A 27,567-nucleotide genomic window follows, 5' to 3' on the forward strand; every position below is an offset into this window, starting at 1 on the left:
AGCTGTCCTCCAGCAACAGATGTCCAACACATCAATATTCTTCCTGTCAGCTTTCTTCACTACCCAGCTTTGAAATCCCATTGAACATAATAGAGCTTCTACGTAGACAGGTATAGAATTGCATTTCAGGTATGCCATATCCAACATCCATAGCTTCTTCACAAACCCATTTCCCAAGGTTAATTGGTTGTAGTAAACATTTATATTGCCTAGACATGCCCTGAAATGGCAGTCTGATTCCAGTTTGGGGACCCTAATTTACATAAATACCCCTCCATGGTAGTTCATTTCTGTATGTTAATCATACTTTGTGTACTTTGAAATAACACAAATGTTTTCAGCTATGAATATTAGCCCATGGAAATAACCAGTGGGAAAGGTTGGCACTTCTGAATGAACATGTTGTTTAAACTTATGGATCTATAGTTTTGTTTCTGTATCATATATTTGTGCAGATTTCACACAAAAAGCTGCAAATACAGAACTGACCATTCAGTAGCAATATATTATTTCAATGCAATTTGATTTCATCTAGCATAGCCTTAATGAAATCATAGTAAATACCCAGTAACTGAGAGTTTAAAAGATACTAGAAGACAGCCTGTGTCCTGACTCTTGCCTACTCCCGATTCAGCTTTTGCCTCAGGTCTTGGCATGCCTTTCCTGATATCCTGATGCCCCTCCCCTGCTCCTGACTCTTCTTGTGCCTGTGGTCCTGCTGTGTTTCATTAAGCGTCAGACCATTGCTCAAGCAAGCCTTACCCATCTCCATCCCACTGGCCCTGGCGTTCCAGTCAAAAATACCTGCTGCTTATGTGATAGAGTTGACACTCAAGTGCTAAAAATACACGTGATTGTCCTGAATTGTGCTGATATTATTAATAAAATCTAATCACACTAGGTTGAATATATACTGAATTAATAATGTGTTAGTCCCAGTTAAATCCATAGCACAAGTTTGTAATTGCTTAGTTAAGTTCTGCCTTCAAGTGAATTACAGTGTGACTGACTGTGGAAACAACCCATAGGCCACAGTTCAACATCTAGTCAGGCATGCTCAAGTCAACTGATTTCAAAGAGCTCAGTATGCAACTATGATTTGAATGTATCCTATGCTAGATATAGAGTATGTCCATTGAAATTAATATTGTGAAAAATCCTATTCACTTCAATAACTATACTCCACCCACTCCTTTATGTTGGGCTGGCATTATACAAAACATTCTACAGTGAGCACACATAATTTGGTGAATATTGACAGTCACATGTGAATATTAACAGTGGAGGACACATTCTGTGAATATCTGAAAATTCAAGAGTACAGGTACAAAATAGTGAATTGGGTCACTAATGTTCACTGGCTAGTGTGTATATAGCACGGACACATATTCCACATGCAAAACTCATTTGATATTTCAGTGTCAACATGTACATGTTAACATTCATCACATTTTGGATATTTGCTATGGCATATAAAATATGAAATATATACAATAAGATTTAATTCTCTCCTACAGGAAGTTTTAAATATTTAGCATGGACGGGAGCAAAACCATGGAAAAAATAACACAGACAGCACTACAACTTGATGGTAAGGAAAACAGCAATGAACTAGCTGTTTGTAAAATAAATGATCAAAATAGCTGTTCCTTTAATATGCTCCCACCCAGATTTCTAGACCTGGCTAAATGCCAAATGCCTAACCACTCTGCACTCAATTTGGACTAATAAAGCATGAATAAAAGATCATGTTAAGATCCAGATGTAAGGTACCCTGATTTGCATTGGGACTAAAATTATTTAAGAATTGTTATTCATAAAAAAGAAGGAAGGAAGGAAAGGAAAGGAAAACAACTCCAATAGGAATGCATTTTCTAGTTCATATTTGTTTACAGACCTTTTATTCTCCAGCTTGCTGCTTCATTGCTCTGTAAGGTAAGTTATCAGCAGAATAGAAATCTTAACAAAATACATGCAAATGATACTTGAATCAAAAGTCATCCTACACTTGTCAGGTTGTTAATAAGATTAATAATAAGGTTCAGGACATCTGTATTTTGAAATGATTATCTTAATTGTTCCCAGTTATTGAGTGGAGTTTAGCAATATTACATAAGAAATATTTGAAGCTAATAAATGAAGCACAGTGTTGAAAATTTTCATATAAATAATATATTCAGTGTATTTATCAAATCCACAAGAGATTCTCTACAGCTTGTATGTTCTATTCAGTTTCCTGAATATAAGATTCACTGAAATAAATGGGACTAATTTTTAAGAAGCCATGTATAGGATTTCACAATCACTCTCAGTGCTAAGCATGTTAGAAAGTTACTCATTTTGCAATCTAACAAACTGTCTACATAACAAATTGTAGTAAGATTGTAATTTTTTAAATCATATGCTAGATTATAAATGTTCTGCTACTATAACAGGAAACATGCTACTGGCCTTTAATTATTAAACAGCTTCCCCCTAAAATATAAAATTACAGAAATTAAATGTGGAATGTAACCATTCTTAGTAGTCTGTGTTTTTCAAATGTAGCATTGAAACATAATTGCAAAGGCACCTAAAGTTTTGTAGAAGGGGTGACACAAAGATTTTCTCCACAGAAGTAGAATGGAGAGTTTTTGGCCATCATTTGTATGCCTGCCAACATTAAGCTTAGTGACTGATTTTTAATATAATTGATGATGGGACAGCATCCATAATCTTAGGGCACAATACTATGTGCATTTAAACAGAAAAGGTCATCCAAATCACAGCATGTCCCAGCAGTCATGCCTGGCTGGGACTCATTAATCTTTTTTCTGCCTAAATATGAACAGGATTGCATCCTTGCTGCATGATCATATACCTGTACACTAAGACATAATTCCCACAGAATTCAGTGGACTGTTCTCCCCAGTCAGTGGGCATAGAATTGCAACCTTATTATATATATTGCCTGATGTTACACTATGTAAGCGGGTTTTCAATCTCTTCTTGAGAAGGTGAAGCACTGTATATCAGCAAATATTTTAAAGTTTGATGTATAAATTAAAAGCAAACTTGTTCCTTTACATTCATTCATTTAGAATATTTTTATTTCACCTTTCTATTTGATTTTATTTACCAAAGTCATGTAAATTGTTGCTGTATTTTTTGTTTTTTAACCTGTCTTATCATGTGAACTACCCTGGGGATATTTTGCTATAAGGTGGCATATAAATATTATAAATAACGTTTTATAACCCAAATAATTGTAAAACAATAGTTAAAAACCAAGCAAATGAAACAAGCAATTTTAGAGGACAAATTGATAATACAAACTAAGGATTATTTCAGTGGTAATACATTGTGTGGCATGGTGGAAGAGCCCAGTTCTAGTACCTACCTGGCCATGAAGCTCACCAGGTGACTTTGGGCCAGTCACTGATTCTAAACGTAACCTTTCTCACAGATTGTTGTGAGGATAAAAATGGAGTGGTGGAGAACCTTTTAAGTTGCCCTGGGTTGCAAGATGAAAAAAAGGTGCTATGTAATCATCATTATCATATTATGTAATTCTTCTATTATTGTTGTTGTTACATTTCTATACCACCCATAACTGAAGCTCTCTGGGCAGTTTACAACATGGAGTAGAAATTAAAAAAAAATAGATAAAACAATGAACAAGAATTAAAATTAATTTAAAATAACCTAAACATTAAAATGATAAAAAGGCAATTTAAAAGACAATTAATTAAAAAGATCTGGTCAAGAGTAAAGAGGTACCTGGCTAATTGTGTCAGGCCCCTGAATGACCAAAGAGGTCCTTAAAGTCCTCTGCAAAGAGGGTTTATTTATTTATTTATTTAGAAGGCTTCTATTCCGCCCCATTTGCCGAAGCCTCAGGGCGGCTCACAATAATAAATAAATAAGGACAGTATAAAACAATATAATATGAGTCAACCTGGCCCGAAAAATAAAATAAATAAATAATATTAACAATTAACATAGTGTTTGAATAAAAAGGTCTTCGCCTGGCACCGAAAAACAAATAACGATGGCGCCAGGTGGACCTCTTGTTGTCTTGACCAGGCACCGAAAAGATGGCAAATTTGGTGCTAGGTGGGCCACAGCAGGGAGGTTATTCCAAAGATGGAGGGACACCACCAAAAAGGTCCTCCCCCTCATTGCCACCCTCCAAGCTACCCAAGTGGTTGGCATCCAGAGAAAGACTGCGGATAGTGTCTGGGTAGATTGGGGTTGGGAGAAGGGCTCCAACAGGCATTGCAGTCCAAAGGCATGTAGGCCTTTATACACCTTGAACTGGGACTGGAAGCACACAGGCAGCCAATGCTGCCAGACCAGAACTTGTCTTATGTGTTTGATTCCAATTATTAATGTGGCTGCTGCATTCTGAACCAGCTGAAGTTTCTGAACCATCTTCAAGAGCAGCCCCATGTAGAGGGCATTGCAATAATCTAATCTAGCTATTACAAGTGCATAGATCACTTAAGCCAGGCTATCTCTGTCCAGATGGGGGTGCAGCTGGGCCACCAGCCAAAACTGGTAGAAGGCACTCCGAGCCACTGAAGCCAGGAAATGAACCTGATCCTTGAAGGGGACTGCGACCACATATAGAACAGGTTGATATGCCCAATTTGGTCAAAGGAATCACCCACCAAACAGCATCTCAGTCTTGTCTGGAATGAGTTTCAGTTTTCTAGTCCTCATCCAGTCCATTATTGCAGCCAGACACCGGTTTAGCTGATCCACAGCCACACCTGCCAATGATGAAAAAGAGAAATTGTGTTGTGTGTCATCAGCATACTGATGGTGATGCACTCACGTAGTTGTTAAATAGCATGTGGGATAGAACAGAGCCCTGTGGAATTCCATGATGGAGAATCCATGGGACTGAACAACATTCCCCAAGCACCACTTTCTGGAGAAGGCCCTGCATGTAGGAGTGGAACACTGCAATGCAGTGGCCCCCACCTCTCATTGCAGTCAGCCCCTCCAGAAGGATACCATGGTCAATGGTATTGAAAGCCACCGAAAGATCCAGCAGTATCAACAGGGTCACACTCCTGTCTTGGTCCTGGAAGAGGTCGTCATACAGGGCAACCAAGGCTGTTTCCTTACCAAAACCAGGCCAAACCCTGATTGAATGGATCCAGACAATCAGTTTCATCTAAGGGTGCCTGGAGTTGATTGGCAACCATTCCCTTTAGAATCTTGCCCAGGAAAGAAATATTTGCAACTGGCCTGAAGTTGTTCAAGTTTTTTTTGGGTCAAGGGAGGGTTTCTTGAGAAGTGGTCTCCCCACCACCTCTTGAAGACAGCATGGGACCACTCCCTCTAATAAAGAGGCATTGATGACCTCCCTGGCCTAGTCAGTTATCCCTTACTTACTGGCTTTTCTAAGGGGAAAGGATCCAGTACAGAGGTGGTTGCACGAACCTGCCCAAGCACCTTGTCCACATCCTCCAGCTGTACCTACTGAAACTCATCCAATAAACACCATCAGACTGTGCTCTGAATAGCTCCACTGATTCAGCTACTATAAGTCTGAAGTCCAAGGCCTGGAAGATGCAACAGAGTTTTTTCCTGGAAGTGCCTAATGAGTAGGTTACAGTGAGTCAGAGAAGGTTCCAAGGTGTCCCTGGGGCCCGAGTATAATAAGTCCCGGACAACCTTGAAAAGCCCTTCTGGGTGGCAAAGAGAGGATTAAATAGAGGCAGTTTTAAATTTTAAATGTAAAGCTTACCATATGAGCAACTCTATTATTCAAAATGCTCCATGTAAATATGTGTCATGTAGTTACAGGCTGAACAATATATAGGATATATTAACAGCTGTTTTTACTTTTCTGTTAGCAGGACATCAAGCAGCCATTCAGTTTTGGATACCAGTCACTATGTGGAAAAATTCTGTCTTCTGCCTTTTGGTTTTGGCCACTGCTACAAACTATGTAGTGTATGGACAAAACAGAAGAAAAGGACAAAGGCCAAGTTCTCTAGCAAGAAAGGACAATTCTCAGGGTAAAGATTTTTCCTACAGTTTGCTATAAGCTGCATAAATAATTCCACATCTACTGGAATTATCTCCAAGGGGAAGTGACACATTCATATATAAGTATCTTTTTATCCTTGGTAACAGTAAATCCTGGATTCTATGGGGTAGCATATTTTCCATCAATACTGGACTACAAGGGACATTATTATTCTCTTCTAAATGTGCATCTCTTCACACACAAAAAGACTCAACAGACATTTTATGGTACTACTGGAAAATGCATAGGACACAACCACATTTTCAAAATGGCTTGGAAGATATCCAGAGTGTTGTATAACTAGAAATTTGTTTATCCTGTTTTTAATCCACCCTGCAACAGAGCATCTCTGGGTGGATCACAGCTGAAAGTATAAGATAAAATACCAAACAACAAACAGCACAGGAATTAATCTAAAATATATAAAAACTAAACTCTGCAATCTATGATGCAACTGCACTTAGAACATTGGCAGAGTTCTGGTCACTGCATCTAAAATGGGGATATTACAGAGTTGGCAAAAGTACAGAAAGGGGCAACTAAAATGATGAAGGGGTTGGAGAAACTCCCTAATGAGGAAAGAATATAGCAGCTGAGATGGTTTAACTTTGAAAAAAGGCAAGTAAGGAGATGAGGTGTACAGAGCTATGCATGAAGTTAAGGGAACAGAGACATTTATCTTTTTCTCCCATAACATTAGAACTGGGATCTTCCAAAGCAACAGGTTGGTGGAGATATAGTACAGATTTTTTTAAAAAAATCCTTCTTTACACAGCATAGCTAAACATTGGAATCCACTTCCCTGAGATGCAGTGATGGCCACAAATTTGGATTGTTTTAACAAGAGATTGGACAAATGTATGCAGGAGAAGGGTATCAATGGCCACTTGTCCTGATGGATATATGTTACCTTAAGGATCAGAGGCAGTGAGCCTATGTACATTAGTTGCTGGATAATTTGGTCAGGAGGCTGCTGTTGCTGAATTTATATTCTTCTTGTTGGATCCTGTGGGCAGCTAGTTGGCTACTGTGTGAAGAGAATGCTGGGCTAGATGGACCCTTGGTCTGATCCAGAATGTTGGTTCTTATGCTCTTAAAATACCTAGAATAAAAGAAAGATTTTCTCCTGGCACTGAAAGACTAACAGTGGAGACATGAAATGAGCCTCTGAGAGGGAAGCATTCCATAAATTGAGTGCCATAGCTGAGAAGGCCCTCTTGCAGCTACCATGCAGGTACCTGACTGAAGGTTTTCAAAGATGACCTGTGGTCCATATGAGCAAAGTTCCTTTAGACACTCTGCTCTAAAGCCATTTAGGTGCTTAAAAGTCAACACCAATGTTTACAATTGAACTCAGAACTGGACCAGAAGCTAGTGTAGCTGATGAAGCACTGGCATTATGTGCTTACATCAAGCAATCCAAGTTGGCAGCACTGTAGCTCTCTTTTCAAAATGTTTCTCTTATCTAAGGTTCCCAAGCCAGAGTGCTGATTATATAAGGTACAATGGACTGTTTATTTTTCTGTGAATTAGAATAATCAAGGAAGTGTAATAACCCAGGCTTGGAAAAGGAAGGTTCTGCTTGCTGGTGTATCTTTTCTAAGGATATTGTCATCTAACCATGGCTTTTGCCACAGTGATGTCTTCCTACAACAAGTTAAGGCCACTGGAGCATCATTGCCCATCATCTAACATCCCAGAATCACTGACTTATGTTACACAGCTCTTAGCAGAACCTCCTAATGCTAAGAGCTGTTCAATGGTGGAACATACTGATTTGAGAAGTTACTGGTCCTACTTTGTTGAAGGCATTTAAGCATAAGTTTGGGGGCCATCTGTCAGGGATGCTGTAGTTGTGCCTGCATTATAACTCCTTAGTTGAGTAAGGTTTTGGATTAGATTAACATTCTCCAACCTGATGCTGTCCAGCTGCTGACATCCCCAAACAGTGTCCATGCTGGCTGGTAAGGATGGGGTTGATATCCAGAACAGCTGTGGAGCAGCTGGTTGGGGAAGGCAAGACTAAGTGAACTTCAAGATCTCTCTCAGCTTAAACATTCTAGAAGGTAAAAAGCTGCACATGGAGAAACTACGCTAATGACATTTTCAGTGACAGAATAGTCAGCATTGAACCATATTCAGAAAGCAGGAACAAATTTTTCCACAGGACAGCTTTGATCATCATCTTGGCGTCTTTTTAAAGACAATGTGTTCAGCCCAATTGGTGACAGTGTGATGTCGGAGCTCTACAAACTATCACGCAGCTAGTGGCTACAGTGAACTTGGCCCTCTATATTGCATGGCGCCTGATGGTGTGGATGTTCAGTTCACATGATTCTTCCTTCTCTAAAAGCTGAGGAAGAGTACATGAGCCAGACCTGACTGCAGTCCTGATACTCATTCATCTAATCAGCCATAATTACACACAGGACTAGCTGCATGATGGAGGGGAAAGAGTTTTTGCTGCTCCCTCACCATGCTGCTTCAGCACCTGTCTGCATACATGAACTGAAGAATATCCACTCTACAGCCTATTGCTGCACAGACACCCATGTGACGTGTCTGTGCTTGTTTATAAAAGGACTGAAAAGTATAGAAGATACACACACACATCATGTCCTGAATGGCTTTTTTGACCCTACTTCCACCTCATTGCCTTTACTTGGTAGGCCATACTGGTTATCCAAGTATACAACTGAATTCTCTAGCTTCTTCTGAACAAATCTGTCATCCATTGAATTCAAAGCTGGGGAAGGAAGTACAGGCATAGAGGGAGTGGATAGGGACAACATTTGCATACACTATTGGTTTTTTTTTTTCAAGTGGAGCTTCTGCCACTCTATTTAAAGTATGTCAAATCATGTTTACAAGGGTGCCTATTTACCAGGGCAATCCCTATTATCTAGAACCAGCCCCAGGTAAAACCATCCTGCTATTTTTGCCTTCTAAGGGATGCCTTGTTTTGTTTTGATGGTGTGACCTGCTTGGTGGTCTTGGCTTAGCTATCTTTCCAAACCTGAGAGCTTAAGTCTAAGATTTATCTTGTCTCCAATGCACACATACATCTAATCATACACACATACACATGGGTACACAGCAAGAACTAAAGTACCATGTGGTGCACAACTTGCCATCTCCCATGCTGGGGAGGCTCCTGGTGAATCTCTGATGACTGGTGGAAAGATTACTGGGTCTTCTTCATTTATTTTGAATGTAAAAAATAGACATCTTAGTATACCAAAAAGAGTTGGAGAGATTATTGCTGGTTTCCTCAACCTGGTGCCCTCTGGGCTACAGCCCCCACCTCAGTGGATGTATTGGGTGAGGATGATGGGGTTATCGTCAAGCATATTTGGAGGACACCAAAAGCTGGTGGGGGAAGCTTGGTCTCTTGCAATGTACATGAAAGCAGGATACAGAAGACAGCTTTAAGCCTTGTGTTGGGTGCAAACTGCCTTCATTACCCTATTGATATCTGCAAAATGTTGCAATGTATATCTTATTAGAGCCCAGCAACCCCATGTGAAATGGACAATTCCAATAACTATTATGTGAATATATTTCAGTCACCTTATTATGGATGAATGATAATAGGTTGAATCCATTAATTTCAATGGCCTGTTCTGACTGGGTCTAGAACCAACCAGTGTGAACAGCATGCAGATTTGCCTTATCAATTCCTATTATCTGTTCTTATTGAATGTTACTCTGCATTTTTAATCTTTCATTTTATCCTGAGTTACTTTGACCACCTTTTAGATAATCTCTGCACAATTTTGTCCTGTACAGATTCGGTCTGCTTCATCGATATCATCTTTATCCTGGACAGTTCAGAAAGTGCTAAAGATGTGCTGTTTGATAAGCAGAAAGAGTTTGTCACCACTCTGAGTGATAAAGTTTTCATCATGAAACCCACCAGGGCCCTCCGGTATGATATCAGATTGGCCATCATGCAGTTCAGCAGTACAGTTAGAATTGACCATCCTTTTTCAGCCTGGCGAAACCTGCAGAACTTTAAGCAGAGTGTTAATGAAATGGTCTACATTGGGCACGGCACCTATTCCTATTATGCTATCACCAATGCTACCCAGCTGTTGAAAGCAGAAGGCCGCAAAACAGGTGTCAAAGTGGCCGTGTTGATGACAGATGGCGTTGACCATCCCAAGAGTCCAGATGTACAGGAGGCAACTAGAGCAGCCAGAGCTCTCGGAATAGCTTTCATTACTATTGGCCTTTCTAGCATTGCCCATAAACCCAAACTACTTTCAATATCTGGGGAGTCACCTGGGAAGCCTGTTCTTATTTTGAATGATCCCAGCCTTTCCGACAAAATACGAAACCAGTTGGTAAGCAATATTTTAAAAGTTACATTTCTTAATTGTAATATCTAGACAGAAAAACCAAAGTTCACAGATATTTTAAGTGGGACAAGGGGAGGAAAAGGGTTATCTTTCATTTGTGTATGTTTTTGATTGAAAGTCATGTATTTCACAACCTTTATAAAAATATAAGATTAGGTTAGAATTGATTAGATTGATAGATAGATTATAAGATTTGATAGTTTTAATAAAGATTTAACCTTAATTAAAATATAATATAGCCTGTTCTCACCTCCCTTCTATTTGGGGATGGCTGGTAGAGAGGGGAGGAGTAACGTACCACAAAGAGACTTTTGAAGGCCTTTGTGGGTGCCAATGGATGGTTTAAAAAATAGCTATTACAGGGGTTGAGAGGGATATTCTCAGGAGGGGAAAGTGTACTTTATGTATATGTGGGGAGTGGGGTCTGGGCAATCTTGTTGCTGGTAGGGAGACAGATGCCAAAGTGAGAGCCTGACAATGTGTTTGCTTGGAACCATTTCTGCCTTTGGGTCAAAAGAGGTTCGACTCCTGAAGATCATTTATTTATGGAGGTGGGGGCAGGGTCAATCAAAGCTGTCAGGATGTGATGAACCTTACCTACTTTTCAGGCACATTGTTTCATCATCTTATTTCACTTGCAAGTAATAAAGATACACACATTTGCATTCAATAGTGCCAATGTAAGCTCATTGTACACACCTCTCAATTTAAAACATCTATAGCTATTGACTAATCCAGCTAAAATCTATAGCAGCCTTTCCCTCCTGACTCTCCTGGTGGGACTAAGCCCCCATCCAACCCAGAGTTAGATGGCTGTGTAGTCCCTGCATCTCCTCCAGTTCCAGGAACCTGTAGGACTATGTTCACTGGGCTCTCCTAACATTTACATTCAGCAGAAGCTGAGAATGGGTTCTCAGTCATATGACCAATGCCTATGAGGTTTCCATGGGTTTTCCATGTATAAGACCAAATTCTCACTCATGAAACATATGGAAGGCAGGGGTAGGATCAGTGGGTGTGACCCTGCTGCATTGCATCTTCATGCCTCTCATCAGTGAATGGAGGAAAGGGAGGACATGACTCACTCTATTAGTAGATAGGAAACTTTATCGCTCAAGATGAAATACTGCCATAGGCAGTGCAGAAGACCCATAGTATAGACTCCCATCACTGAGTCCTCACATATGTGGGAAGATCTGTGTTAGACCAGGCACAGGTTCATTCATACATTCTTGTTTATCACATGTGCTTCTCCTTCCTCATATAACAACAGTAAGCTACCCAAGCCATAAATCACCAGAATGCTAACCTTAATATGTGAATGGACCAGTGGCACATGTTTAGTGTACTTAAATGAGATTAGTGGTATGCTGAAATTTGCATGGCTCAGGGTTCTTTCATAGTTACGCACAAATTGAAATAGGGAGGTCCTTAAGGTCCACTGAATAACTTGCAGACATGAGGCGATAGATGGGAGGGTGATCCACAAATACGAAACACCTCCAAAAAGTCCTATCTGTTGGGTCTGCCAATCTAGGAGACTTTGACTGCTTGCCCAGGAGGGGTTTCAAAGGTAGTTCTTAAGGCTTGGGAAGGTTCATGCAGACATAGGTGGTTCTTTGGGTGTCCTGGTCACTAGTTTAGTGCTCTAAAGATCAAGAGCCATATTCCCTGTTATCACAAGGCTGTACAAAACTGAGGTAAGAATAGTTTTGGCCTTCACAATGGCCTCCTTTAGCTATTGATTGTTATTATATTACATTGCTTTATTCATGGTTCATGCTTCAGTGTTTTGATATACACCACTTTGTGAGATTTGCCTGAAAAGTGATACATAAAGACCTTAACTTGAATTGTTTTTAAAATGTAAAATATTGTTAATACAGTGTAGGGGCAGGTAGTATGGTGGTTGTGAGCACCAACCTGCACTGGACAGCAACCACGGTGCCATACACATTTTCTCACTTCAACTCAAAGCAAGGACCTGCCACCATCGCCATTTTCATTCTCATGAATACCCTTGGAGTCAGAAATAGGACATGGAGAGGGCAAATGGCTGCCGGACAGTGCTTCTCTCTGCAGGATACCCTGCCACCAAAGCAAAGGGTTGGGGAGAAAAAGTGTTTCCTGTTGCTTCTGTCTGGTAAGCTGGGCCCGGGGCAAGGGTAGGCGGTAAAGAAAACGTAAAGGGCAAGGGAGAGTGGGGAAGTCTAAGAAGAATAAAGGTAAGCCAGCTGAAAAGTGTCAGGTCAAAGGAACTGTTTTGTGTGTTGGGGCTCAGACCCACCTCTACCTTGTACTCATTTTTCTGGTTGGGTTAATTGTCCTTGGCCATGTCTTGGACGGCATCCATTTTGTGGCAATGTCCAGGACAGTTTCTCAAATGGCTAAAAGTAGCCACAGGCCTTTGCCCAGTTTATTCCTGATCAAACTAATCCGTAAGTGAAACGGCACCTTAATGTGTTTCTATGTCTTCTTATTTTCCAGGCAACTTTGTCTGATGAACAGGTAAGTTGAACAAGTTTTGAGTGGGATTGCATTTTGGTACAGTGTTGTGTTGATTGTAATATAACATTGTTCTATACAATAATATCCTGCTTATAGGAAAAACTAAAAAGGACCTGTGCTCCTATACACCAGATTACATGATCTCACACACAGCAGTGCAAACATAGGATTTGCTCCTTCTCAAGCAAAAGTCACCTGGATGTTTTTAAGATAAACCAGAACCAGCACAAACATTATTCCTGAAAATCCCAGACAGATGCAAGGTCTAAAGGGCATGGCTAAGCTTAGGCAGCACAACCATCCACACTTAAAGGTTGAGTGTGAGTTGAGCTAGGTATGTTGAATTCTGGGTTATTATTGAAATCTGGATTATATTGTCTGTGCCCAGCCAAGACAACAAACCAGGGTGAATAATCCACAGTTCATAATCCAATAACAAACCATGGATTCAGACAGCATGATTACCCACAGTGACTACACTCAAACAATACTCAATCCTTGATTTGGACTTATCACATTGCCTGAACCCAGTCCAGTAGTGTTGCCCTTCAAGGTACTGCTCTGGCCCTGTGGCTACAAATGCATATGCAGGGTCAGGAGAAAGGAATTTTTCCCAAAGGAAAAGACCAAGAAAGGCAGGAAGAGGAAAAGAACACAAGAAAGGACCCGCTGGGACACTGCTGGCCTGCGGGCCCACCACCACCACCTTGCCGGCGAGTGCTCCGCGGGCCCTGTTCCTGCCCTCCCCCCCCCCCCCGGTGTGGGTGAGAGCTGCACCGCTCAGGAGGCAGGGTGTGGAGGAGGAGCCGCGGGCTTTAACTTGCCAGCCGGGACCAGGGCCAGCGGCCAAAGGGCGTCGGCCTAAGGGTGGTGATGCCATTTGGGGCCATGCAGGGGCTGGGCTGGCCCGGAACTCTATGGGTCGGCTTTCTTAATTTGCTGTCGGGGGGTGACAAGGTTTTATTGCTTTTAATTGTTTTATCTGTTTTATTCTGTCTGTTTTTAATGGATTCACACTTGGCTGCTTCTATGGGGTTGCCTGGGGAGCGCATGGGCGCCGCCATTGGGGTGGTTATGGGCAATGGGCATTATGGCGTTGGGGGTTTAACAGGTCCTCATAGAAGAAGGAGGGACAGATGGTTGACACCTGTCCCCCTTCTGGTTATTCCCCCAGCCGGAAGGTTCTGGGTATGCTTATCAACCACCCCTCGGCCTGACAGTGCTGTTACTTAATGTCAGATCAGTCCATAATAAAACATCCCTCATCCACGATTTAATTGTGGATGAGGGGGCCGACCTGGCTTACATCACAGAGATCTGGGCGGGAGTGGGGGGACGTATCCCTCTCTCAATTGTGCCCGCCCGGGTTTCTGGTGCAGCATTGGCCATGCCCGGGGGGGAGGGGAGAGGGGGTCGCTTTAGTTCATCAAGCCTCTCGTTCCCTTGCGGGGCTTCCTGTCCTCTCGAGACCAGGTCTAGAGTGCCTCTACTTGGTGTTGGGCGACCGAGACAGATTAGGGATTCTGTTGGTGTACCGTGCACCCTTCTGCCCAACAGACTTCCTGCCTGAGCTGACGGAGATCGTCTCGGACCTGGTGTTGAAGACTCCCAGGATGCTGGTCCTGGGGGACTTCAATCTCCATGCTGAGACTGATCTGACCGGGGCAGCTCAGGACTTCATGGCCTCCATGATGGCCATGGGACTGTCTCAACATGCCATTGGCCCGACCCATGAATGTGGACACACTCTGGACCTGGTTTTCTCGATGGGACAGGAAGAGAGTGATCTGAGAGTGAGGAATTTGTGTCTGACTCTCCTGTCATGGTCAGACCACTTCCTCGTGAGGTTTGAGCTCGATGGTGGCTTTTCCCTCTGTAAGGGTGCGGACCCGATTGTGTGGGTCTGCCCTCGGAGCCGGATGGATCTGGATGGATTCCTGAAAGCTCTGGGGGAGTTTCCAGTTTACAAAGCTGGCGCTCCTGTTGATGCTCTGGTCGAACTGTGGAATGGGGAAGTGACCAGAGCTATTGACATGATCGCTCCTAAGCGTCCTCTCCCACCAGGCAGAGCCCGTTCATCCCCTTGGTATACACCTGAATTATGGGCGATGAAGCTGGTTGGGAGACGACTAGAACGTAGGTGGAGAAAATCTCGGGATGAATCTGACCGACCACACTTAAGAGCCCATTATCGGGCCTACGCTGTGGCAGTGAGGGTGGCGAAGAAGAAATTATTCTCCACTTCCATTGCCTCCTCACAGTGTCATCCAGCAGAACTTTTTCGGGTTGTACAGGGGCTGGTACAGCCAGGCCCCAAGAAAGATCCTGTACCACCCTCGATAACCCGCTGTGACAACTTTGCCCAGCACTTCAAGGAGAAAGTCGCTTAGATTTGTCACGAGCTGGACTCCACTAGTGACTCAGATTCCTTAGGAGAGGTGCCAATGTTACCATCTGGTCACACATTGTTGGATGAGTTTCAGTTATTGCGGCCTGATGATGTGGACAAGGTGCTTGGACAAGTATGTACCACCACCTGTGTACTGGACCCCTGCCCATCGTGGCTACTATCCAAAGCTAAACACAGGATTGGTTCCTGGATCCGGGGGGTCATCAATTCCTCTTTGAAGGACGGCTGGGTGCCTGCCCTTCTAAAGGAGGCGGTGGTCAGGCCAGTCCTAAAGAAGGCGTCCCTGGATCCAGAGATGGCCGCCAATTATAGACCAGTGGCCAACATCCCGTTTTTGGGCAAGGTGCTGGAGCGGGTGGTGGCGGGACAACTCCAAGCTCTCTTGGATGAGACTGATTATCTGGACCCATTTCAGTCTGGCTTCAGACCCGGGTACGGTACTGAATCTGCCTTGGTCGCCCTGTATGATGACCTATGCGGGGAGAGAGACAGGGGAAGTGCGTCCTTGTTGGTTCTCCTGGACCTCTCAGCGGCTTTCGATACCATCAACCATGGTATCCTTTTGGATAGGCTAAGGGGGCTGGGAGTAGGAGGCACTGCTTGGCAGTAGTTCCGCTCCTACCTCGACGGCCAATTCCAGAAGGTGGTGCTGGGGGACTGAGGCTCTGCACCATGGCAGTTATGCCATGGAGTTCCGCAGGGGTATAATTCTGTCCCCCTTGCTCTTCAACATCTACATGAAACCACTGGGAGAGGTAATTAGGAGGTGTGGGCTGCGGAATCATCAGTACGCTGATGATACCCAGCTCTACCTCTCTTTTTCAACCAATCCAGGTGAGGCAGTGGCTGTACTGAACTGGTGCCTGGCCAAGGTAATGGGCTGGATGAGGGCCAATAAACTGAAGCTCAATCCAGACAAGATGGAGGTCCTGCTGGTAGGTGGTTCGAACTCCTGGGTAGGTGACTTGCATCTTGTCCTGAATGGGGTTGCACTCCCTCTAAAGGACAGGGTCCGCAGCTTGGGAGTGCTCCTCAACCCGGAGCTGACTTTGGAAGCTCAAGTGTTGGCGGTGGCAAGGAGCGCTTTCCATCAGCTTCGGCTGATCCATCAGCTGCATCCCTACCTAGAGGACGACTGCCTAGCGACAGTGACGCATGCATTGGTTACTTCCCGGTTGGATTTCTGTAATGTGCTCTATGTGGGGCTGCCCTTGAAGACAGTCTGGATACTTCAGAAGGTGCAAAATAGAGCAGCCAGGTTGCTGACGGGGACTGGGCATTATTCTCATATAACCCCAGTCCTCTACCAGCTTCACTGGCTTTCCATCGAAGTCTGGGCTCAATTCAAGGTGTTGGTAATTACTTATAAAGCCCTTAATGGCTTGGGACCCGGATACCTGAAGGAATGCCTGTGGCCATTTTTGCCCTCCCACCCCTTGAGATTGGCAGCAGGGGCTGTCCTCTGGGAGCCTTCCATAAGAGATATCAGGAAGCAAAGTACCCAGAGGAGGGATTTCTCTGCGGTGGCGCCCCATCTGTGGAATGCGCTCCCCAGAGAGGTCTGCCTGGCGCCGTCGTTATCTGGCTTTCAGCGCCAGGCCAAGACCTTTTTATTCAAACAGTATTTTAATAATCTTTAATATTTATAGTTTTAATTATACAGCCAGTGTGTTTCCAAGTTTTAATTGTAATTGTAATTCTATTTGTTTTATTTATTTGTTGTTGTGAGCCGTCCCGAGGCTATGTAGCAATGGGGACAGCATATAAAAACTTTAAATAAATAGCCATGCTGGAAAGGCCTGTCCAGCCTGCCCTCTGTAGCCAACCAGGTCCCATGAGAAGCCCAGAAGCAGGACATGATTGCACCCTCTGGTTGTGGCTCCCCAGTGACTGGCAGGCAGAGGACTACTGCCCCGGATACTGATGGGAGCAAAACCATCATGGCTGGCAGCCATAGGCAGCCTTGGATGTTAGAGGGAAGGACACAGAACAGAGTTTTGTTGCATCAAGGAGTTAGGCCTCCTTCAGATGTGACAAATCCATGCATAGAGAGAACTTTTGGGCTGAGCTACATACACTTACACAAATGCAGGGTGGCTGATACATGGCTTATTATCCACCCTGTGTGTGTGCTAGTTGTGGACTTACAGAATTACCTTCACTGGAGCAGCTTGTGATGTCCAAATCCAGCAAGGCTAGTTGGCAGGGTAATTGACAACCCCTCACCAACACAAAGACAGGTCATGGGTTCTGGTAGCTTGTTAACCACTTGAACATTGTGGCAAACCATGCCAGGAAGGATCATTGTGTCAATCTGGTGGCCAGATGAGTGCATGCAGGGCGAATAAAAACCCAGCACTATTTGCTCACCTTTCTGAGATCATACAGAGGGCAACACTATCTCATGTAGTATCTTGCTGATCATTTAGTACAAGCACCTGAGACTGCAATCCAGAGTGGGACCACTATGCATTGGTAATGGGGATTGCGTAGGACTGTATTCTACATTATGGATTCCACTCAACTGTTTCTGTCCTTCAAAGTCAAGCCCACCTCTGCTAAGTCAGTACACCAAGCAAGCAAGCAAGGTCCACTGACTCCAGTGGAGGTTTCTTTCTTTTTTACCTCTAATCCTTTCATGACACCCCAAATCAGCTGCTTCACCCTCAAGCCAGATGGTTATAAGTTATTTTTGTTTCTGCAGGGTGGCTTTTCAAATAAATATATTCCAGCATGTATTTTTTTGAAGTAGAGTGTTCATTATTTTAATTTGTTTTTGATGTATTCTCTGCAAGCTGCTTTGGGTACTAATTGCAGTCATCAGCATTAAGAATATATGGTAAAAGGTTCTCATTTATTCATGAAGACCTGTTTCCTTGTTGATTTCAAATATGCTAATGTCAAATTGTCTCCTAAGTTTGAAATGTGACATTCTCTGTTGTCGATGTTTCTGTTTCACCTCTAGTGTGGAAAGAGCTGTGAATGTCAAAAGGGGGACCAAGGAACTCCCGGGCCACCTGTGAGTATTTGAGATGGGAGAAAAGCCACCACACTCTTCGCTTATTGTTCAGAACAGCAAAGCCACACACCAAAAGTGTAAAGGGAATATGCTAATATTCTTAATATGCTAGAAAGGAACAGGAGGAATTGTTCAGTCAGGAAAGAATGAAAAGTGCTCGGTCTATGCCATGACAGGGAGAGAAAATGAAAGTAAATAAAATTTTGTGCAAAGGGCAAGGTCACAGGAACCAATGGCCCAGACCTGAATGCCTCAGGGTTGCATGAGGCCATTGATGGGCTTGTGATGGATGTATAGATGGCAGTCCAACTAAAGTAATCCCCATTAAAAACAATGGGACAAATTAGTCAAATCCAGTTTAACTGCTCTTGCTTTCAGTGAGACAACTGCTATATTATGCCCACTTACCTTGGCTTAAGCTTTGCCAAACTCAAAGGGACTTATCTGTGAGCAAGTAATGATCAGGCTTGGACTCTTGGAGCCCTATTCTGTGCAGACTCAGGGAGAAAAGATCCAACAACTTTTTCTGGATGGCAGGGGGTGGTGGGACCATAAGAACTGTGCTGGTTCAGACTAAAAGGCCTATCCAGTCGAGCATTTTTCTGTTCCTGCAGTAGCAAACAGAAACCTACAAGCAGGATGTAAGCATTCTACCATCTGCCTGCTCATGTTATTCTGACACTGGTATTCGGAGGTCTATCTGTTAATAAATAGAATCTGTTAATAATAAATTTCTTTCTCTCTTTTCTCCCTCAAGGGTGATCATGGTAGTAGAGGAGACAAAGGTGAACGAGGATCTAAGGGAGAAAAGGTATATTAGAATCAATATATTAATTGTATATACACACACATATATACACAAGTTTATATATGTGTGTGTGCATGTAAATCCAGGGTATATATAGAGGGGAGAGATAGATAAAGGAAGTTTAAGTCAAACAGTTCGACAGCCTGCTAAAGTTTCCATTAAACATACAGAATGTGATTAGAATTTTTTCCTAGCTTTGTAGGAACATTTAATCCTTCCTGGCAATCACAATGTTTCTCCTAAACTGTCCACCTTTAGTGCCATTTTTTCTTAGTAGAAAGGCAGGTTATAAATCAAATAAAGCAGGAAAATAATTCCATGTTAATCTCCATAATCTTCCAAGGCTTCTTGTGGGATGTAGGCATGTTTTGTATGGTTTGAATTGAATTCAGTCTGGAATTGAAATGCCTGGCACTCCATCTTATGTGATTGATTGCATTTCTATATCTACATCCAGGGTTTTGTGGGGCACTGGGCAGCACAGTCTCAATCGACCCTTTCCCTTAGTGCAGTGGAGGACACTAACCCTCACCTCTGGCTTGCAAGCCTGATCTGGCCCACGCTGAGAGCCATTCTGATCCACTGAAGGTTGAGCACTTTTCTGATCTCCAACCAAAGATGAAAAATAAGCCAGGGTTTCCCCACATCATTCAATTGCAGCTTGTAGGGCAGGGAGATTGACATGAGGGAGCCAGAGCTTTTGGGTGGATCCCCACCCTTTTGAGATCATCCGGTCTACTAATTTAGTCCAGAAGTGGTGGGCTTCCTCTGCCTTAGTGAGTTTCCCTCCTCGTCATTATTGTCACCAGCTTTCTCATTTCTACCACTTGCTAGCTGTATAAGCAGAGATCCCTAGCATGCAAATAGACAGTGGTACCTACCTCCTCGCTTCCACTGTCATATTGGCTGGAGTAAAAGGCAAGTGAACAAGTAACCTGTAAATCCAGGGAAGTTCTTGTCAATGAGCTCCTGCTTGGATGTGGGTTCTTGGCAGGAACCTGACCAGGCCTACCCTTGGTGTTGGCCCTGTTTATGTCAACTTCTGAATGCTTAAAAAAATTCTCGAAGCTCACATTTTTCTTCCAGTTTACATTCTCACTGATCCTGTTATGATTCCTAGGTATGGTTTACCAATCAGATTTGCATCTCATTTGGACCACTTCCTGCTAGCAATCTATGTTGTGGATGATGCATGCTAAGGAACTGTTTCCCACTCACCTTTACCTTAGGTCTACTGGCTGCCTTAGGACCTTCAGTTCTTTTTTTCACATGATCCTAGATAGAAGCCAATTTCTGTCACTTCTGTGCTTTTGGGTGTTTGCAGATAAAACTTTTATTGCATCATCACCAGCCTCATTCACAGAATTTCACTGGGGCTCCAGATGACATCACCATCCACTTGTAACCCTCCCCTGTTCACCTGCTATCTTTTCTGTCTTTTTTCTTACCACAGACTAATTGCACCAATACCTCCAGAATCCTAATTCATAGTCCTTTTCTTATCCATTGCTTGAGTTCTGTTAGAATCAGGCCCAGCAATTTTCTGAAGCACATTGAGAAGTTATAAATCATAGAGGAAAGATTCAATAACAAACAAAATTGATTTATGATTTGCAGGGGAAGGTTGTAAAGCATCTTTTTGAGCAGAAATTTCATATCAGAGGATAAAATGGCATGTGTATGTGTGCATATGTATGTTTCAGATTCTCTTCTGGAAATATGCTACTTACACACTCCTTATAGGGCCTGGCTTTGGATCCTTGCCAATCTTTTTACAATAAGACCTTTCTCAAAGCTGTGCACTCTACTTGGATAAATGTAGTATACTTGACAATAATGTTCCCAAAGAGGGAATACAAATTTTCATTGGTTTCTACCTTTGCTTCTAGGGTGAGGCTAACAAAGGAGAGCCTGGAGAAAAAGGTGCAGAGGTATGTAGAGGATCATCATTATCAACTAGCTAAAAGACAATGAGTAAAAACAACAACAACAACACCCAGTCTTTTTGGTTTCTTCAAAATGTTGCTCTTCAAACTGTCTTCTCTGACAGTCCTGCCTCTCTTGATACCGCCTCTTGAGAGATGTGGTTTGATGTCATGGTGGGGCTTTGCAAACTGGACTGTCATTGCTTCTTTAGCTATTGTAGCTCTAACATCTTGTGGCAGAACAATAGAAATAGTAGACAATACTCAGTTGCTTTGCCCAAACACAAGAAACGTTGGAGTTCCGTATGGTGAAGTGGTTAGAGTACTGGATTGGATCCAGAGAGACTCAGGTCCAGATCCTCGTTCAGCTATGAAGCACCTTGGGTGATCTTGGGCTAGTCATTGGCTCCCTTCCTAACCCTCTTCACAGGGCTATTTTGAAGATATGGAGTGGAAGAACCATGTGTACTACTCTGAAGTCTGTGCAGGAAAGATGAGATATAAATGTGATGTATGAGTAGTAATTATAAAATATGAGTTCCATAATAAGTATGCATTGACTCAAATGGTATTGGAAATTATGCATCCTCAAAGAATGACTGAAAAACTTACTAACTATGGACCTTTTCATTAAAAGGAGCAGATGCTTATGTTTGTGATATATGACCAATATATTTTTATCCTATCGAAGTATAATCTAAATGTTCATTGACGCAAGGTGAGATATAAGTAATCAACAAATCTATGCTTGTGTATGTATATCTATATGCTCACAACATCTTGGTTTTAGCCCACATGTGAGGAGAGTAATAGTAACATTTTCCCACTCCATGTGGTTGAATGAAGGGAGCTGATTGGTCCATTCATTACTTTGCATGTGGGTACTGGATCCTCCATTGAAATGAATGAGAACCTTTACAGAGAGCTCTGTGTGCAGATCAAAGATGCACTGGGTTGGACTCAGACCAAGGCATACTTAAGGTAAACCCATTGAAATCCCTGGGGATTAACTGAGTAATGCCCCACTGATGTTACATTGATTCAATAGGTCTACTCTAAATATGTCTAAATCTGGATCAAACCCTCCCTTAGTATAATTTGTTCTTTCAAAAGTTGGTATATCCATCCTGGTAAAAAGTAAATAAATAAATGCATGCTGTGCAAATTAAACAGCATTTGCTTGATACTTAAATTAGCCATGCTAAAATAACTATATATTTTTAAAAAACCTTTCTTTGTCTGGAAAACAGGGAAGCACTGGTTATAAGGGAGATAAGGTAAGATAATTGATAAATAATTTCTTACTGCCACATTAAGCAGTTTATTACATGACATAATTAGAGGTTTAAAGAAGTGATGCAATAAAAGCAGTATCAGTTATGGCTTGTAATTGGAACAGGGTAAAAGGGAAAGTGATAAATTATAAGTACAGCCCATTAAACTTAACAGGTTTGGCAGCTTTTGTACCATAAACTTCTGTTAAGTATGGGGTAGTTGTTAAGTATGGGGTCAGAAGCAATTGGCTTTGCCTAGGTCAAGCATGTTAGGACCAAAAGCAATACCTGACAGTATCAGGTGATGTGGTCTAAGGTTGGGCTGATGGTCCGTTGGAAACAGGAGACGTGAGGCAAGGTAGTCTGTGAGGATATTTGAGCAGTGAGTTGCTCAGAACAAGCAACCAAGCCTGAAGCAGCAGATATATTGTGGCTGCCAAGTCCCTCTGGGGTCCACATCTGATCTGGTTCAATTCATGATCTGGCTGTGCTGATGAGCAGCAGGACTTTTCCAGGCCATCACAAAGGTGATGTTCTGGTATAGCAAAGATCCAGCCAATAACTCCCAATGAAGAACAATAGGTTGTAAAACTTGGAAGAGGAAGCTAGACAAAAGCTTTACTGTCTCTTTCTAAGAAGAACAGATCACCACCAGAAAACTCCTGAATCCACCCAGGTACAGCGAAGTTCAGTGCCACCTAGGAACTGACAAATATGGTAACACCCATCCATTTGTGGTGACCAGATAGAGGCTTTGGGGATGGCCATAGAAGAGCATAAGCTTGTGGCTTCCAGGCAAATGGAGATTCTGATAATGTAGCTCCTGTGCCTTGGAACTTTCAGCATCTCATATCCAGATGATCAAAGTAACAGGATTTACACTTTACATTTTTACATGAAAATAACTAATTTGTAAACCCTAAAAGCATGCCAATTTTATATTTGTAGGGTGAGCGAGGAGAATGTGGAACACCAGGAGTAAAGGGAGACGCAGTAAGTTGAACATACTGGAATTTCTTTGGTGATATATATACCTTGGTAATATGCATACCTTCAAACATACCAATATTTGAGTGTTCAGACATTTTCATTGTTTTCAAGGGGGGTGTGTGTGTGTTTAATGGCCAAAGATAACTGAAATAGTTCTTGCTGAACAAGCTTCTATTGGTATGAACATTCCAGGTACACATAACCATTGACTGTGTAGATCGGAAGGTTAGTTCATCTTTACCTTAAAAGCCTACATACTGTTCCACCAAGAAAATGGATTCAAAAGTCCAATATGGGACATTGTGATTCTCAGTGACTGACGTGGAAATAATACTATTGCTTTGGTCCACTATTGGCTGCTTTGACATTCTGCTCCCTGAGCAGACTTTCCTCTGCCTTTATAAGAATTTCCATACTGGTATGTGAAATGGCCCTCAAAGATGTGTATAGATGGGCATAAAACCTGGATTCAAAATCCAGCAACCTAAAAAACAGAGCATCACAATATAAATATTGGTTAATAACAAGCATCACAATAAAGCCTAAATATTCAGGACAATAATAAGCTAATTAGCTTGCCAAAATGTAAAAACTAAATCTGCTTGTGCAGGCACACACACACATCCACACACTCAGACACACATGCAAGTCCTGTGCGATCATAGACAGAGATAAAATTTTGGCTTGACTTCTATGAGTATTTAATTCCAAAATCCCAAAGCTGCAATAGAAAAATGCACTACCTCTGATTCAGAATTACATTGTACATGATGTATAGAAACACAAAACATTAAATGTTTTATATTGTGTTGTCCATGCTTTGATTTGCTCAAAGAACTTCGGTAATTGGGCATAGACATGTAATAATGAAATGAAATGCATGTGTAGGTTCATATAGGGTGGGAAGCTCTTTTCGGTACAGGGAACCCTTGATTCTTGACACTGGTACATCTGAACAACCTAATAGGACTAAGGTGGCCACATGTTCTACTTAAGAGGAGACTAACTTGTATTTGAAGTCTTCTCTATTTCAGGTATGGCGAGCTGTTCTCACACATCAACTCTCATCAGCCCCAGACAGGACGGCCAATTGTCAGGGATGGTTGGCATAGCTGGGTAATATTTGGAGCCACACTTTCCTGATTCACATTCTATTTAAAAGGCTACCTAGTCCTGGTCAGGTTGAAGGATCAAGAGCCATAAGATGGAAGAGCAGAAGCTTTTGAATTTGCCCACTGTTTCTTCCTGGTTTTTGGCAGTGTGTTTTGGCAGTGTGTTTTATTCTCTTTTCCTTTGGTGATGTGTTAATAGCCACCCTGACTAATAAAGCTAATAAATAGGGGGAAGACTAAGGTATGGATGTGCCAGTGAGGAGATGGTCTCTAGCATTTCAATCAGATGAAGTTTCAAAACCATTTTCTAATGCAGAAATCAACAGTGGAACTGACCAAACCATGGATGACAAGTTAGGGTTAGTTTAGTTCAAAAATGGGTTTAATTTAGAAGATATTACTATATTAATCATATAGTATAAGGTGCAAAGTGAAAATATAAGTCAAAATAAGGCACAATTCCAGTTGACAGTAGCAGAAAACCAAGTAATAATAGAAGATGCTAAGAAGATAGAACCAAATTAGCAGCTGGCAGTTAAAATGGAAAGAAGAAATGGACATAGAAACCTTATGTCAAGCTTCTAGAACTAACAGTAAGAAAAGAACTTTGCCAGACATGCGGGATTTTACTGAAGGCAAGCAAAGAGAAGGCATTGAACATCTGTGAAGGATTAAAAGCCATAATGGATTAAGCACTTGAAGAAACTTCTGTGCAGGCCAAAGTTCGCATCACCCACAGGATTCCCACTTCTAAAAGGAAAGAAAAGGCATTACCAAAAATGAATTGAGATTTTATTGTTGTTACAATTATTACTAAAAATGCAGATCATGCCAGTGGAAAGTGGCCAGCCATGGAGAACACGCAGAGGAAAACTTCAGAAGCACAACGCCAATATTCAGAGCACATTTCCAATCTGAAAGGAAGAGCATTGCAGTATAATTGGCTTTACTGTTGTGTGTCCTGACACAACTTTAGATTTATTAAACAATATTCAGCAATGTTTACTGGTGTTTCCCATTTCTTAGAAGTCTGGGTTTCCCTAAAGGGCAATCAGTGTTGGATACTGCTTTTGTAATAGCTCAAAATACCAATAACTGCCGGCTGTTTGAATTCAGCTTGGATGAGAATCATCCGCACAAGTCTACAGAGAAGAAACTTAAATAAATTTCCATTATTATTTTTGTTCTCATGGTGACAGGACAGACTCCCCTCTCAAGCTGTGTGCTTAATTCAAGATGAAGAGAAGGGAGTTGTGCCCATTCCCAGGATCCAAAAAAAGGGCACTCATTGTGAATATTGAGTTTCAGTCTTCTGTCTCTGCCTTCCTTTAGCCAATAAAATGATTAATTTTAGGAATTAATAAAATATTCTAGCCATCATGGTACTTTTTCTAATTTTCAAAGACTTGATACTCTAAGCTCAAGAAATTATTGAGGTGGGAGAGCAAGCAGTTCTGTATATCTAGATGATAACTGGATAGAAAGCCATTCACTGACTTGTGCAACAAAACAGAAGCATAAATATTGGCGTTCCCTTTTGTGATCACTCTGTTTTTACAGTTTTAATTGTCATAAATCTCCCCAGAAAAATCTTGAAATTTTAATTTCCTATCCTAAATATACTGAGAACATTTTGGTGAAGCTGCCTTTCCTTCTTCATACCCTATTTGCAGGACAATTCTCAAGAACATCTGTCCTGTACAGATTACAAAGGGTCAGTGGAAACATGGTGGAGAATCTTATGGCAGGCCCATTCCTTATGACATATTCAGCCTATCCATGCACCAAATAAAGGACACTTTCTACATGGAATCTGGAACCCTGAAAAAGTCACCAATTGCAGAGGGGAGGACCTATCTGCATGTACTTGTAAAGAAGTTCAGCTGAAGTTGTGGGTACTTGGGCTGGGACTGGCCACCATGCTGTTGCAATCCCTCTCACCCTCCCTGGCCCCAAACCACTTCCCATGATCAGTAGGGTGGCAACTTATACATTGCCACAAAAGAAAGAAAGAAAAGTAGGCCTAAGAAAAGAAGGTCAAAAAAGACTGTGAGTTTGCAAAAACATTTTCCATAAAGCCATTTATGTGTATACATGAGCATCTAGAAATATCTACTTCCACTACAGAAATGCATGCTCCTATGGGGAGGAGGATTGTGAACGTCAAACTCTGCCTTCTGATGATTCTTGATCTTTATTCTTCAAAGAAATGACAGCTTCAGGAGAAGGACTGCTCACCTTCAAGTTGAGGACTATCCTCTGCAGTGAAGGATACGAGGGCCATACTAATTCAATGTATTCATTGTTCATCGTCCAAATGGGTGCCCCATGTTTCGACTTGGAGTGTGATGTGCTCTGTGCAAGATGGGCAGATGGCAAATGTGTGGGATCTATCTGGTTTTACTAGAATTCCAAGGTCCAGGAACTGGAATCTGGTACAAGAAACATATACTTCAAATTAACCAATTCTGAGTCCAGGATTTGTTCTGAGTATTAGATCTGAATGTTCACAGTCCTTCGAGGCAAAGAATCTGTTCCTGGTCGCTACATGCACCAAACCCCATGTTGCAAATTTTGCTCATGACATTAGTGTCATTTAGAATAATGGTGGTAGGAAAAGTACTTTTGTTGTTATTGTTGAACAATAACAACAAAAGAAATCCTTAGTGAACTGCTGAAGATCTGCAGAAATCTCCCTGTGATTCCAGATTTACATCTATCCATCCCTGCAGAATGTTTTCCAGCATTATCATACTAATGACCTTCCCTAAAACTAGTTTCAGTAGAAGTAGAAGAAGCAGAAATTTGTCCTTATGCCTCTACCAACTTGTACCCACAGCAGCTGCGAGAAAGTGGTGAGAAGTGCCTCTTCAGTCAGAATGTGGCATTAATCTTTATATTGTTTATCTGAACAGGGACCAGAAGGCCCTTTTGGCCCAAAGGGACCAAGAGGCCCTCAGGTAAGTTTGATTAACACTACTGATGATTTCTGTGTAATTTGGATTGAAATGTATTGCTTTCCTTAGCCCACTTCTTAGTGTGAAATTATACATTACATATATAGTAACGCATATAGCTTGTAGCTTCTGTTTTCCCTTAATTAATCTGAGGTGTTTGGGAGGTTGTTATCCTGAG

General features: G+C 42.0%; 1 protein-coding gene across 1 annotated transcript in view; it reads left to right on the plus strand.

Moving 5' to 3' along the window:
• COL28A1 (collagen type XXVIII alpha 1 chain) overlaps nucleotides 1-27,567 on the plus strand; it is a 91,909-nt gene continuing 64,342 nt past the window's right edge. The window contains exons 1-11 of the mRNA XM_044428963.1: nucleotides 1-110; nucleotides 1,518-1,591; nucleotides 5,850-6,014; nucleotides 9,815-10,371; nucleotides 12,874-12,894; nucleotides 18,270-18,323; nucleotides 19,081-19,134; nucleotides 21,021-21,062; nucleotides 22,307-22,333; nucleotides 23,279-23,323; nucleotides 27,348-27,392. Of these exons, the coding sequence (XP_044284898.1) occupies nucleotides 1,537-1,591; nucleotides 5,850-6,014; nucleotides 9,815-10,371; nucleotides 12,874-12,894; nucleotides 18,270-18,323; nucleotides 19,081-19,134; nucleotides 21,021-21,062; nucleotides 22,307-22,333; nucleotides 23,279-23,323; nucleotides 27,348-27,392 (1,065 nt within the window). The 5' untranslated portion in view covers nucleotides 1-110; nucleotides 1,518-1,536. The remainder of the gene's footprint in view (nucleotides 111-1,517; nucleotides 1,592-5,849; nucleotides 6,015-9,814; nucleotides 10,372-12,873; nucleotides 12,895-18,269; nucleotides 18,324-19,080; nucleotides 19,135-21,020; nucleotides 21,063-22,306; nucleotides 22,334-23,278; nucleotides 23,324-27,347; nucleotides 27,393-27,567) is intronic.

The sequence above is a fragment of the Varanus komodoensis genome, unplaced genomic scaffold (genome assembly GCF_004798865.1).
Source record: "Varanus komodoensis strain SLA01 unplaced genomic scaffold, ASM479886v1 scaffold2, whole genome shotgun sequence".
Taxonomy (NCBI): Eukaryota; Metazoa; Chordata; class Lepidosauria; order Squamata; family Varanidae; genus Varanus; species Varanus komodoensis.